This window comes from Bos javanicus, chromosome 1 (genome assembly GCF_032452875.1).
Source record: "Bos javanicus breed banteng chromosome 1, ARS-OSU_banteng_1.0, whole genome shotgun sequence".
NCBI classification, from domain to species: Eukaryota; Metazoa; Chordata; class Mammalia; order Artiodactyla; family Bovidae; genus Bos; species Bos javanicus.
The window spans coordinates 148,903,168-148,916,981 of NC_083868.1; the positions used below are offsets into that span (position 1 = coordinate 148,903,168).

At 45.0% G+C, this 13,814-nt stretch overlaps 1 protein-coding gene across 2 annotated transcripts in view; it reads right to left on the bottom strand.

The window, feature by feature from the left end:
- Positions 1–1,386: 1,386 nt before the first annotated feature.
- HLCS (holocarboxylase synthetase) overlaps positions 1,387–13,814 on the bottom strand; it is a 214,403-nt gene continuing 201,975 nt past the window's right edge. For both annotated transcript variants that reach the window (XM_061424628.1, XM_061424624.1), the window contains exons 7-11: positions 12,428–12,495; positions 10,752–10,912; positions 8,925–9,039; positions 6,508–6,721; positions 1,387–4,729 (exon numbers count right to left, since the gene is read on the bottom strand). In XM_061424628.1, coding sequence (XP_061280612.1) covers positions 4,558–4,729; positions 6,508–6,721; positions 8,925–9,039; positions 10,752–10,912; positions 12,428–12,495 — 730 coding nt within the window. In that variant the 3' untranslated portion in view covers positions 1,387–4,557. The remainder of the gene's footprint in view (positions 4,730–6,507; positions 6,722–8,924; positions 9,040–10,751; positions 10,913–12,427; positions 12,496–13,814) is intronic.

Below are 13,814 nucleotides of genomic sequence, written 5' to 3' on the forward strand. Positions count from 1 at the left end.
TGTGTACTAGGAAAAACTTCCTTGCCTAAACAATGCAGTTTTCATAACCTAGAACATGAAGGAGGATCCCATGCAAGCTGGCTTCCAGGCGGACAGCAGCTCTGTGCAGAGTTAGCAGGGCAGTTACTACGGCAACCTGACATTGTTACCTCCATCTTTTAGTCTGCACATTTAAGCTTGGGGATGTTGTTTCTCAACTTCGTGAGGCTCTGGAAGAGAAAGCATGTTAATAGATACGCATGTCTTTCACAGAAGAAGAAAAATGCAGTGGTTCCTAACATGTTGACAAAAAAATGCCAGATGAAATGGATTTCAAGAATAAGCCCAGTTCAAGACTGGTTTGGCCCTCCTTCCGCTGGGCCTCCAAGGGAACGGAATTCCTTTATGTTCTTGGAAGCCCTTTCTGGAAAAGCCATTCCATTCATACCTTTGTAGAGAAGTGAACAGGCTGTGAAGTGCTGCTCTGAGGAAATCTGTAAAAGCCTGTATTTTCTGCTCCCTCACCCCCACCCCTTTGATCATATTAAGTCCAATGGCCATGTCTTCCTCCCTTGGATCCTAAGGATGGGAGAGGTTTACTCCATCAATGAATCCTGTATAAAGTATACTGTAGTTTATGATGGCTCAGACAGTAAAGAACCTTCCTATAATACAGGAGACCTGGGTTTGATTCCCTGGAGAAAGGAATGGCTACCCACTCCAGTATTCTTGCCTGGAGAATTCCATGGGCAGAGGAGCCTGGCGGGCTACAGTTCATGGGGTCACAAAGAGTTGGACATGACTAAGCAACTAACACTTTCAAGATGGTTAGGTAGACTGTGGGGGCTGCTACAGATAAAAGAAAAATTTCAAATAAATTCCATAAAATTACTGTGGAAATTTTAGTGAATTGTAGCCCTTGAGTTATCAAAGATGCATTATTCAAGCTATTCCTAAACTTAAGTATGATAAATAAGATTGAAATCTTGGGGAAGAACTGTGGAAACAAAAGTCAAGTAGTTCTCACAAAATAGGAAGAACAATTGGACAAGAACAGAACATGTTCTTATATTAAACTTGTTAAAATTTTTAAACTAAAAAATTTACATTATTAAATGTATTTCTCACTTTAATTAAATTTTTTTGAACTTTTGGGATTTGCTGACTTTCATTCTTTGGAGTAATATGACTTGTCTTTTGTATGATACATAACACATTTTTCACAACTACATTTTTAAAAAAGCAACCAGCTTCTTAATACTTACATATACCTATTCCTTCTGATGTAAAACTATTTATTTTTTAAAATGTTTAAATGTGAATAAAAAAAAATATTGTAACCTAAAGGAATTGCTTATTTTGACGAATGAAACATGGTAAAAATAAAAAATAAGCCCAAACTACAGAGAAGGTCTCAAAGTTTATTTTGGTAGACTTGCTTTTTATAGGCATCGGTTTAAAGTGATTATGTTTCAGAGATGAGTCTTTGAAAAACTAAAAATGCAGAGGTTTAACGCTTTATTTCAAATATGCATAGTAGTTAGGAATACCGATTTCTCAATTCTTTGCCCATTAAGACCAAACAGACCTACAGAACGTAAGCCTAAAACGTCTCCTTTATGGATTCTGAAACGGCTGGCTGAGGCTGGCTTCTCTCCTGGTTCCCAGACTCGAGGGTGAGGGGTGCCCACGTAGTCCTCCCCGTGTGTGTAGGTGGTGGGGGTGGGGGCAGGGTTGGAGGTGCATGTTACCCCAGGCCTGGTCCTGTGGACCCACCCCTCCTTGGACCACTTGCTCCCACACCGGGCAGTCTGCTATGCTGTAGCAGAGAGCCCCTGGGGGACACAGATCCTTCCGACTGTGCCCCAGCACTGTACATGCTGCCAGGATGACCAGTGCCAAGGAGTGTTGCGGGGGCAGGGGAGGGGCACAGAAAGCCCAGCTATGGCTGGGTCCTATTTTAGAATTCCTCTGAAATTTGCTACCAGCCCCGAGGGGTTGCCGTCCTTCCTGCCTTTCACGTAACTCGGTAGATGCTCAATGCGCAGCCTCTACGCTAGGGCACAATTCAAATATCCCAAAGCACATGCCAATCCTGAGTTTAGGTGCTATGTTTTAAAGATTAAGAGGAAAACTCGAAGTTCTCGTTAAGACTTTAAAGCTCCTTGAGATCCTAGATCGCTGGGTGCATAAACTGCACCCAAATTAACAAGTGCAGTATAGCAAGTTTTCCTAATGCTAACAGCTGTAAGCAAAATGCCTTTATTCAGCTGTTCTATAGGAAGCAGAATTTCAAAAGTCTTTGGTTCATCTGAGGCAAAGTCAGGTTTATGCAAAACGCAGCATCTGCTCCAAGTCTATTTTGCCTCCCTCAAGACAACTGGGTGTCGGCACAAGTAAGAAATAAGAATAGTCTTGAAAGCGCAGGAGCAAAGCGATACGCCCAGAGCATCTCCATCTGCTGTGACATGGCCACACTTCATTAGTTTTAATTTACCAAAAGGAAATTAAATGATAACATTATTTTTTCCCTAAAGCAGACTGTCTAGAGTAGGACTTCAGCTTAAAACAAATCATAGCATGTTTTTCATTAAATAACCCCCCAAAGAAATGCAAAAAGTTAACGATGGCAGCTCTGAGAGATGGCTTGCCTTATATTACAGAGTTTGAGAAGTCAAACTTGCAACATTAGCCTGAGAACTTTCTTCTTAATGATATTTTGCAGATGCCCTCTCCAGGGTGAGTCCATTTGGTAAATTTGGGGTGCTGTGGACTTCAAACTTTTATTTAGACTTGGGCATTTAGGAAAGAGTGTTTTGTTTTGTTAAAAAAAATAATTCTAGTTGAAGCCTTATTTGTAAAATATGACTTCTGAAATCTTTTCAAGTTACATTTCCAAAACATACATATTGGGTTAGTGTACTTGACTAAACATGTTATTTTTTTCCATCTACGGGGTTGCCTGTGCCTGGCTAAAGGTAGACAGATTTTTATACCGAAAACCGCAACTTTCTGGAGTTAGCCTGACCGGTTAAAGCTGGAGAAAGACAGTGCTAGGGCACAATAAGGGAGTTCTGTTCAGAGCTGAGAGCCTCATCAACTTTTCTTTTCACTAATTTCAGTTGGGATTGGCAGGAAGAGAGAAAAGCGGACAAAAAGTGGCCTCTTTGGGCTGAAAAGCAATGTGTTATGAGTCTCAAGTTCAGTGGAGATAAGAGTTACATGGAAAAAGCATGGAATACATCTGGAAAGAGCAAATGCATATCAAAAGGCTTCCTTTCTTTTGTTCTTTCATAGAGATTCATAGGGCATCAGATTTTGAACATCTTCTTTTAAGACTTCACGCACACACACACACACACACACACGTGCGCGCGCGCGCTCTTAACTGACGGTATGCAATAGCAATAACTTTTTTTGGCAATGTGAAAAGGGGGCAAAAAACTGTGACTTAGCAATAAAATGCCATGTACGTCTATACTGTGTACGTCTATACAGTCCTGCAGGAATGCTCTATATTTCAAAGCAAGCCCGCAGCTGGCTTAAAGCTCCAAATCCTCCTTTGCGTGTGGTATGAGAGGGAGACTTCATCTCCAGCTGTTGGAGCCAAATCACCCACCCTCACATCCAAGCAATTACCTAATCAATGCTTTAAGGATCTTGAACTTGATCCCATCACGGCAGAATAGTCCATCAATTTAAACTTAGGAAAGCTCATTAATTAATGTCAAAGTAATGAACTGATTCCTTCTACGAGGTCATTACAACCAGAGCTGCTAGGGTGCCTCTGTAGCCATGTAGACATTGCTATTGGACCACAAACCACCAGGCTGAGAATAAGGCTTAGAAACCTACCTTCTCTTTTCTTCACTAAACAAACAAAAAATGATGACTAAGGACCAGTGTATGTTCCTATAGGAAAACATCTCCCTGGATTCTTGTAAACAGTGTTACCATACTCCTAACTCACCAATGACCAGGGCCTGAAAGCTTTTAAAAAATTTTTTTTAATAGTCTACGGATAAAGATCTTCACTGGGCTTCCCAGGTGGCTAGTGGCAAATAATCCACCTGCCATTGCAGGATATGCAAGAGAGGCAATACCTGGGCCGGGAAGATCCCCTGGAGGAGGGCATGGCAACCCACTCCAGTATCCTTGCCTGGAGAATCCCACGGACAGAGGAGCCTGGTGAGCTACAGTCCGTGGGGTTGCAAAGAGTCGGACGTGACTGAGCACGCACAAAGATCTCCTCTACTGGGAAAACGTGAATTATTCCATTGCTGTTCCCATGTAAAAACTTTTTTTTTTTTTTGCCAATTAACACACATCCAATTTCAAGAGGGGAGAACAAATCTCATATCTATGGCAGGTCTTTACCTGAACTAAATCTTTTCAGTGATCGACCCTCTACCCTGAACAAAATTTAAGAATGAACAGGTTAATTGGAGGAAAAAAAATCATCAACAACTCTGATTTAGTTTTTCCGGCTCCACGGGCTAGGAAAGGCGACAGAAATCCAAGGGGAAGCCTCCCGCCTCAGTTCTGCCCTTCAGTCTGTCCGTCAGTCCCCAGCCGGGACTACTGCTGTTTGGGGACGATGAGGTTTCTCAGCATGTCGAAGGAGTTGCCGTCGGGATGCACCGTGACCACATTGCCGTCTTCCTGGTGGACCAGAAGGAACCCGGAGTCATCCAGGCCAGCTATCCACGCCTGTGGTCCCTCAGCGCTTCCCAGGCGGACTTGCTGAGCGCTGAAAAGGAAGAACAGCCCTCGGTCACTGGGGCATGTGAGAGGCAGCGGAGGCTTGAGATGATTAGTTAAGTCCGTTATAGCAAAGGATTCGGGGCTGGCGGGAGAGAGGAGGCTGGGCTGGATACAGTTAAAATGCATCTGGGTCTGAGCTCTGCCTTTCACTGGTCCCGCGTGAACTGTCTCAGTGACTACAAGAATATAACCAAGTCCAATAGGGAGTTAGGAGTTGCTTCTCTTGCAAACACTGTCACTCCTAATTCTGAACATCCAGAAGGGTTTTTTTGCGCCACTTCCTTCACTCTCTAGCACTTTAAAGAAACACTGCAACCCTCCAGGCTTTTTGGCTGAGATAAGATTGGCCTCTTTCTAGCTGTTCTGAAAAGAAGACTTTTATTGAGTTGGGGTGCATCAATTATAAGTTAAATGCATGCTAATTTGACTTGTTTTCAATATTTTTCCAAATGCACCTACTGAGTTATAGCCTTAACAGTTTTAAATGTATAGAAGCTGCACCTCCCCCATTTTTATTTTGAAGAATTTCAGACCGACAGAAAAGGGGGGACATAGTACAACAAACCTCACGTGCCCTCTTCACTTACACTCACTGTAACACTTTCCACGTTTGCAGTTCTTCCTCAGTGTGCGTGCGCACACGCTCTTTTATGCGGGGTGGAGGGGGGTTCCTGATATTTAAAAATAAGTTGTAGGCATCATGACACTTTAAATATTTCGGCAAGTATAAGAATAATCTTCTTAAATCCAGAATATCATTATCACTCTCAAGAAATGTGATCTTGACACATTATTGATTATCTGTCCCTGTGCAAAAGTCCCCATCATCCTATTAATGTCTTCTGTGGGTACTCTCTCCCTTCCAGGATCTGATTATGAACCTCATATTGCATTCAGCTGTCATGCCTCGTGAGTCTTCTTTAATCTCAAAAATCTCCTACCTTCTCTTTGTTTCTAAGACCTTGACATTGCTAAAAGGTAGAGGCCCCTATTGGTCAACATCAGTACTTTTCAAACTAAGGTGCCTGAAAGCTTGCTGGAGCCCCCGTTAAAACAGGAATGCTGGGCCCCAGCCCCAGGGGAGGAGTCAAGAATTTGCATTTCTGCATGTACATTACCATATGTAAAATAGACAGCCTAGTGGGAAACTGCTCTGTAACACAGGGAGCTCAACATGGTGCTCGGTGACAACCTGGGGGGGGTGGGGGGAGGTTCAAGAGGGAGGGGACGTATGTATACCTGTGGGATACACAGGTATGCATACAACATGAATGTTGTACGGGAGGAACCAGCACAACATTGCAAAGCAATTATCCTCCAAATAAAAAATTTTTAATTAAAGAAACAGAAGTCAGCAAAGGAGAAAAATAGAATTTGAACACAGAAAAAAAAAAAAATTGTGTTTCTAACAAAGTTCTCAGGTCAGGCTGAGGCTGGGAGGTCTCCCTTCGAAAATGATAGTTACCGAGAATGTTCCCCAATTTAAGATTTGCCTGATGCCTCACAATCAGATTCGGTTTAAACACACACTGGGGCAGGAAAGCCTTCAGTGATGCAGTGTCCTTCCCAGCGCGTCCCACCTGGAGGCACGGGATTGCCCGTTTGTCCCCATTCTTGGTGACGCTCACTCAAGGTGGTATCCCCCAGGTTTATCCATCAGTCAAAGAGGATTACCCAGACCTGTGTTTATTTTCTCGCTTTAAGATGTTAAACTATTGCCTTAGTAAAGGGATTTTAAGAGGATGCAGACAAGCCAGCACTGACCTGTGTACCCAGTATTTATAGTAGAGAGGAAGAACGCCGTTGGGCCCCTGGTCCTGAAACATGTCAATCAGCTTCTCCAGCACGGTCACCGTTCGGGCGACGAGACAGTCGGCTCTCAGGGGCTGTAGCTCTGCCCCGTGTTCCTTATTGTATTCTGTGATGAGATCATTGATGCATATGGTAGGGTTGCTGTTCGTCACGTTAAATCCACAGCCTGAACGGAGAGAAACGATGGACAAGGTGAGCAGCTCAACCTACTGAGACATCACACGTCTCTCTCGACCGCCTGGATAAAGTTACAGCTTTTACGCTCAACTTGCTGCTTTCTTGTCCTCATTTCGAGTTTTTTTTTTTTTTTTTTTGTCTCTGGCCAATTAGAGAAGGACTTATATCTCAGAGTCCATCTTTCTTTTTCATCCTTCCCTTACTATCCTCATCAAACCAGAGCCATTCCAAATGTATTACACATTAGTTGGAAAAGAAAAAAAAGCAAGTCACATTGGATTCAATTAAGCAGAAAGGGATGAACAGGACAAAACAGAGTTGCTTCTTAAATGATACTTCCTGTGGTCTAGCCAAGAATGGGAGCTCAGTGCTGAACCAGATATAAAATAAAATCTCTTGTTTCTTTTTCTACTTGAATAACAGAACACATGCTTGAAAATAAAGAATTTTATTCAGGTCTTAAGGAATAAACTCTGGATTCAGAGACTTCCAACCTCGATCATGGCATAACCCCAAACACATCTTTTAATGCTTTATCCTTGCAAGTCTTTGGTGCTCGGGTTACGTTGTTGGCAGAGGGCCAACCCACGTTCAGTGGCTCTTTCACAGGCCCCTAAACCAAGGCTTCAGGAGAGAGTTACCGGCTTATCTCTGTCGTTACTAAACACCGCTGTTCTCTGCCGGCTGGGGGTGAGGGGGGTCTTCAGAAAAGCTGAGACTTAGTTTTCAACAGGGCCTGAATCAGCCTCAAAGAGGGCTTCAATAAGAAGTGAAATACTGCAAGAACTAGGCAAGTGAGCCGACCATCTTTCCAGGGCCTCTGAGAAGAAAAGTTCCCAAATACTTGTCTTAGATAGAATAATAACATTCATAACAACAGTACTTTTTGATAAATGTTCTGAGCTGTTTTCGGTATGAAGGGAAGGCTTGGCTGGCCCAAGGTTGTTGTTATTTTTTTTTAATATACTGGCTACTAAAATACAAACCAGTGTAAATGACACCTGGGGAAAAAAACAACTACAAAGCAGGGAAGACTTTGCAGTCATTCGTTCGCACTTTCACCAACAAGACACAACAGCGGAGTACCTGTGCCGGTACACGGCATTCACCTAAGCGTCTGCAGCGCTGAAAAACTCCCATGTACCCAGAAAGTGCACGGTCCTGGGAAAAGAGCCATGTGGACTGCTGTCAGCTTAGGCTGTGTCTTTCTAAGGACCAGCAGGCGCCACTGATGGTGACTTCTTGAATCTTTCCCCAAAGATGCCCTCTGTGCCCCCTGCTCACCTCCCACGGCCTTAAGACGTCAATAAAAGCTATGGATTCTATCAGAAGCAAGTTTCGTTTCCCCTCACTGACAGAGAGTTCCTCAGCTCCCTGAAGCCATCATTTGTCCCTATTCAGAACCTCTGTATCCAGCCCAGTTACTCATTTACACATGGGAGACGGAGCTTGGAGGGGAGGAAATAACTTCCCTCGAATAACACTGCCAGTTGGCAGCAGCGCTGGAAACACACGCCGTGTCTTCTCTGGCTGGCACTGCCCACACACCATCACACGTTTTCTGTCCACTGCTGATTTCTGAACCCCACTCCAGTTCCTCTGGGCATTAGGGAGAAGGTGATGCTTGGATGATCAGGGACACCTAGGACTTCTCGAACTGCTTCTGAATCCACCCCCTTGACTGATGAGGAAGTGCTGAGGTGAAACGGGGAATCTTTACCTCACCCTGACCAGCCTGGAGTGTCTTCTGAAGGTCAAAAAGAAGGCAAATTTTCCATGGCCTGGGAAGGTCAGATTAAGAATGCAAGGACACCCATCCTTGAAATCAACTTTTCTTTTCTTATTACCAAGCAACAAAGTGGATATTTTCATCATGTCTAATTCAACAAGAAGCGGGAGTGTAGAGAGGTGTAAGAAAACGCCTGTTTGATGAGATACCCATGTGGTGGTTTCCACGGCCAGAAGTACAAATGCTAAACTCTCTGAAAGGCTTTCTACCCACCTGGCCTGTTCTGCATACATATTGTGTTCTGTAAGTCAAAGCTCAAAGAAAAAGAAATCCCAGATGATAATCCACTCCCCTCAATGGAGCCATGTGTGAGCCATTTTATTTCTATAATCTAAAAATTATAGAACTAATTAATAGGACTATTAATCTAAAAATTCTGGGGGTAAGGGCTTTAAGAACTTACCAATAAGTATATAGAATGTTTCTCCCATAAGTGTTGAGTTAACCAAAACTCCACCAAGCTTCATGAGGTCACTGTAATAAATATCATTGGGCCACTTCACTCGCAAATTGATGTCCTAAAAGGAGAATCTGCGAATTAATCAAGCAGTCTCAAGACACAAAGGGACCGGGAGAGGTCATCCAACTTAAAAAAGAAAACACTGGGATGACCCAGAGGGAGGGGAGGGGAGGGAGGAGGGAGGAGGGTTCAGGATGGGGAACATGGGTATACCTGTGGCGGATTCATTTCGATATTTGGCAAAACTAATACAATATTGTAAAGTTTAAAAATAAAATAAAAAAAAAAAGAAAACACAAAGATGAGCAGAATATTCTAGAAACGGGCAGGAATAGGGAGTCTCGTGCTCTCTTCTTTTTCAGACAGCCGATCACCTCTTTGGAGCAATACTTGGAGTATTAAAGTTCCCCGCGGGGCTAGAGGAAGGAGACCTAAAGAACACAGGAATCTCAGTCTCCTCTCCCTCATCACTGTGTACCGCCATCAGAAACACTCTGAAGACACCCATCTTGGGAATTAAATTGATTATCCCAAGATCCATAACCACAGCACAGGGGACCATCATGTGCTAGGGAGGAGGGCGGGGGGGTGGGGGGGGTGGGGGTGGGGCTTAAGGCAGGGAACAATACTCTTGGGGGCTCTTTTTCCTTAAGGACCTCCTGCTCCAGAGTGAAGGATGGCCCTGAACCAACCAGAGTCAAGCAGAAATGTCTTGAGTAGAATGCTATGGAGATACACAGGAGCAACGCATTTTACTGAGTCATATCACATCATGTATGGATGTGAGAGTCGGACTATAAAGAAAGCTGAGCACCGAAGAATTGATGCTTTTGAACTGTGGTGATGGAGAAGACTCTTGAGAGTCCCTTGGACTGCAAGGAGGTCCAACCAGTCCATCCTAAAGGAGATCAGTCCTGGGTGTTCATTGGAAGGACTGATGCTGAAGCTGAAGCTCCAATACTTTGGCCACCTGATGTGAAGAGCTGACTCACTGGAAAAGACCCTGATGCTGAGAAAGATTGAAGGCAGGAGGAGAAGGGGACGACAGAGAATGAGATGGCTGGATGGCATCACCGACTCAATGGGCATGAGTTTGGGTAAATTCCAGGAGTTGGTGATGGACAGGGAGGCCTGGTGTGCTGTGGTCCATGGGGTTGCAAAGAGTCGGACACAACTGAGTAACTGAACTGAACTGACTGATTAGAGGATACTGAGTTTATTAGTCTCCATGAAGTGCCAGCGGTCAACCTGGGTAACAGAAACAGAGTGGTCCAGTGGCCGGGGCAAGGCTGCCTGTGCCCTCTGGGGAATGGCCCACGAGTAGACACTGCCTTGAACTGGGCCACCTGGAACCCCACCTCCTGCCATGACTGTGAAGTTGAGGCACACAGACTGGGTGCCCGAGGTTTGTTTAGGCCTATAAAAAAAGTCTTTTCACCAGAAAACACGATGGATAAATAGACTCACCCAGTCCAATGTGCTTCAGTCAAAAAGAAAGAAAAGGAAAAGAAAGGCCTGCCTTTACTAGGACATTGGACACATCTCTCAACAGCACAGAAGGGAAATTCTGGGAAATGAACACATTCCAGCAAGCCCGAAGCTGCTATCAAACACTTTTAAAACTCCAGGAGCTCTCTGCTGCCAGCTTTACAAAAAGCAGGCTGAGGCTCCACGCACAGCAGTCATTCAGACACGCACACACACTACAAACACGCCTAAACAGAGATGTGCGTGCATGGCAGGGGTGTATCAGTGATGAACTGCACATACCTGGTACCCGGGGATGGATCTTACCGCCTCTACGACGGCCAGGGACATCAGATGCTGGACAAACGGAATCCTCTGTCCCAGCGGGGATCTCAGTGGGATGCAGACCAGCAGGGTGGAAAGGGCGCATCCCAAGGGGCTCAGCCAAGCATTCTTTCCCCGCCCTGGAACACAAGCCCCGTCAGGAAACTGGCCAGCCTGCCCTGTGAGCAGACTGAGGTGCACATAATGCCAGAAAAAATGTGGAGGGCTCAGAAACACAAATGGAGGATCTGTCCCGCTGGAACAGACCGGGACTGATGAAAACGCCTGGAGATTCTGGGGTTAACTCAACAATAGAGAAGCTGTTTAAAATCTGAAGCTCTGTGGCTGAACAAGTTCCCGATAATTAGCATAATGTTCTGCCTCATATCATCCATGCTTTGATGATTCAAAGTCTTACACAGTGTCTGAACCTCACTCTCAGTTTAATTCTCACCATATGGCAACTCAGGCAGAAACAGAGACAGTGGGGAAACTGGACCGAACCTACACTGATCCAGGAGAGGTCCTGGAAGCCACGTTTTTTAGAAGTGATCTCAATTGTGATGGTCTCACAAAACCATTGAATTGTACACTTTAAGTGGGGGGACTGGATGGTATATGACTTACAGCTTGCTGTTATTTATTTATTTATTTTTTAAAGGAAGCTGAATTTGAAAAATGATTCCTGATATTAACCCTTGAGTTATTTTTCTTAAAAAAGAAGTTGAGGAAATAAAAGAGAGAGTATACATCTCTCAAAAGAGAGGTATAACATAATTTCTTCCCTGGCTCTTTGTTTTTTTTTTTAAACTACCTTATTGAGCACCACAGCCTCGAATAATATTTTTTTCTTTCTTTGAGTTATGTTCAAAAGACATGCTCAGGAGAAAGAAGTGGAAACAGTGGATTTCTCATTTCATTGCTTCTTCTGGAAAGGGTATAAGAGCCTCTGAGAGTTAAAAGTTGGGGGTCTGCCTGGTACTTGCTGGGGGTGGGGAGGGGCAGGGGACAGTGGCCCACGTATGACCCCTGAGCAGGAATAATCTGCTTGCAGCTGGACCCCAAGTGGATTCTGGGAGGATGTGGGCTCCTTCCTCTGAAGGTCAGCAGCAGGTGGAAGCTCTGGACAGCCCTCTGCTCCTTGGTGGGCACTCAGTGAATAGGCACTGCCCACTGATCGAGGGCCCACTCCATGCAAACTCCAGTGCCAGCCAGGGTGGGGGCTGGCAGATGAAAGACATGTGACACTCGGTCTAGACACGGAAGGCACCTCCCAGAGAACCTTCGGGAAAATAAATGCCTCTCTAACATAGTTATTATTCACAAACGGCAACGCATTTGTGACACAAACGGCAATGTGTCAGGAAGAGGAATTTACAAGATGTAGGTTAAAGAACATTAAAACAATCACAGGCGGTTGTCAAGTGATTTAATAAACATCTTGGTTGGAGGGTACACTTGAATTCTACTGAAGTTCAGTCTTCTAATCAATTTCCCTTCCTCTTCCTCCATTTTAGGGCAATGTGAAAACAAACAACTTCTGACTTGAGTCAGCTCGAGGATCAGCACATGCAATCAATTGGCCCTCTGGCCACGAGAGAGTCACAGATTTTAGAAAACAAAAACAACAGAAACAGTAACAAAAGATGACTGACCTTTGCCCTGCGTCTGGCGGACTGCGATGGCTATTAAACCCATTTCCTGCGGCATCTCAAACATCAACCTGCAAACGATGGGAAAGACCGGTGAGCCAGAACTGGGACAGGACGTGGGAGCCTCCGGCTCAAGGTGGGGGACGCTGCTTGCTTCCATTCGCGAAAGTGTTAGTAAGCAAGGGCCGTCTTCCGGGTTTCAAGGGATACTGAGCCCATTCCCAGCTTCTGGAGTGAGAATGATGGGAAAGGGATGCAGGAAACACCATTTAATAAGGAAAAAAAGGTGGGCTCGGGGGTGGGGCACGTGTACCTGCCCAAGCTATCATTCAGTTTATCCAAGACATTGTTAGGTTATATTTCTTCAGAATATCCTATCAAATTCCTCCTTCCCCCGGTGGTGTCCCCTTCTGCGAGTGACAACTAGCAATTCCTGACATTTGTTTCTACTTAGGGCGTGTTTCTGTCTGCACACTGGAGCATAATCATAACAGAAGTTTCTGATTATTCAGAAAACTAATATGGTGGCAATAAAGCCGTTTAAAAGACACACTATCCCCCGAGAACTAATTATGTTTTAACTATAGTAAATAAATCTACACCTTCTGAGAACTCAGGAGAACCTTGGATCCTTTTAGGCTTGAGTTCGGCTTTTAAAATGGTTTTTATTTAAAAGAATACAAACTTCCCTTTGGGGGAAGGGTAGAAATGTGCACTGTATCTCCAGCAAAAGAGTCAACATAAACTTTTTTTTCCCCCAAGAAAAGGAAAGCGGGGGTGGGGGGGAAACCCTCACTCTGAGAATTTCCTCAGCTCCATTCTACCTGTTTAACTCACAGGGGGAAGGTTTTCCTCTGCATTCCCAGGAAATGAGCAGGCATAGCTCTCGGTGCCTGCTAAGTCGCTTCAGTCGTGTCTGCCTCTTTGCGACCCCATGGACTGTAGCCCGCCAGGCTCCTCTGTCCCTGGGATTCTCCAGGCAAGAATCCTGGAGTGGGTTGCCGCGCCCTTCTCTAGGGGATCTTCCCAACCCAGGGATCGAACCTGTGGTCTCCTGCACTGGCAGGCGGGTTCTTTCCCACTAGTGCCACCTAGGAAGCCCCCTAGCTCTCAGTAGGACTTGTTAAAGTCAAAAATCAGACCCGTCAGTGCAGCCGCCAGGATGTCTCTGAAATACTTTCTGGGCGTGAGGGTAGTAGCAGGGCGGAGGTGACAGTGAGGTGGTACTCTGTTCGGAGGGTGGGTTCCAGAGCATCCCTGCGCTGAGAAGAGGGACCACGCTCAGAAAGCGCTTCCTCCTCTGTCTGGCTCGGGGAACGGAGTGGAGCGTTAGACACAGTGAGAAAAGTAGAATACTTAAAGGCCAAAACACCCAGAGCGCCTCTCTGTG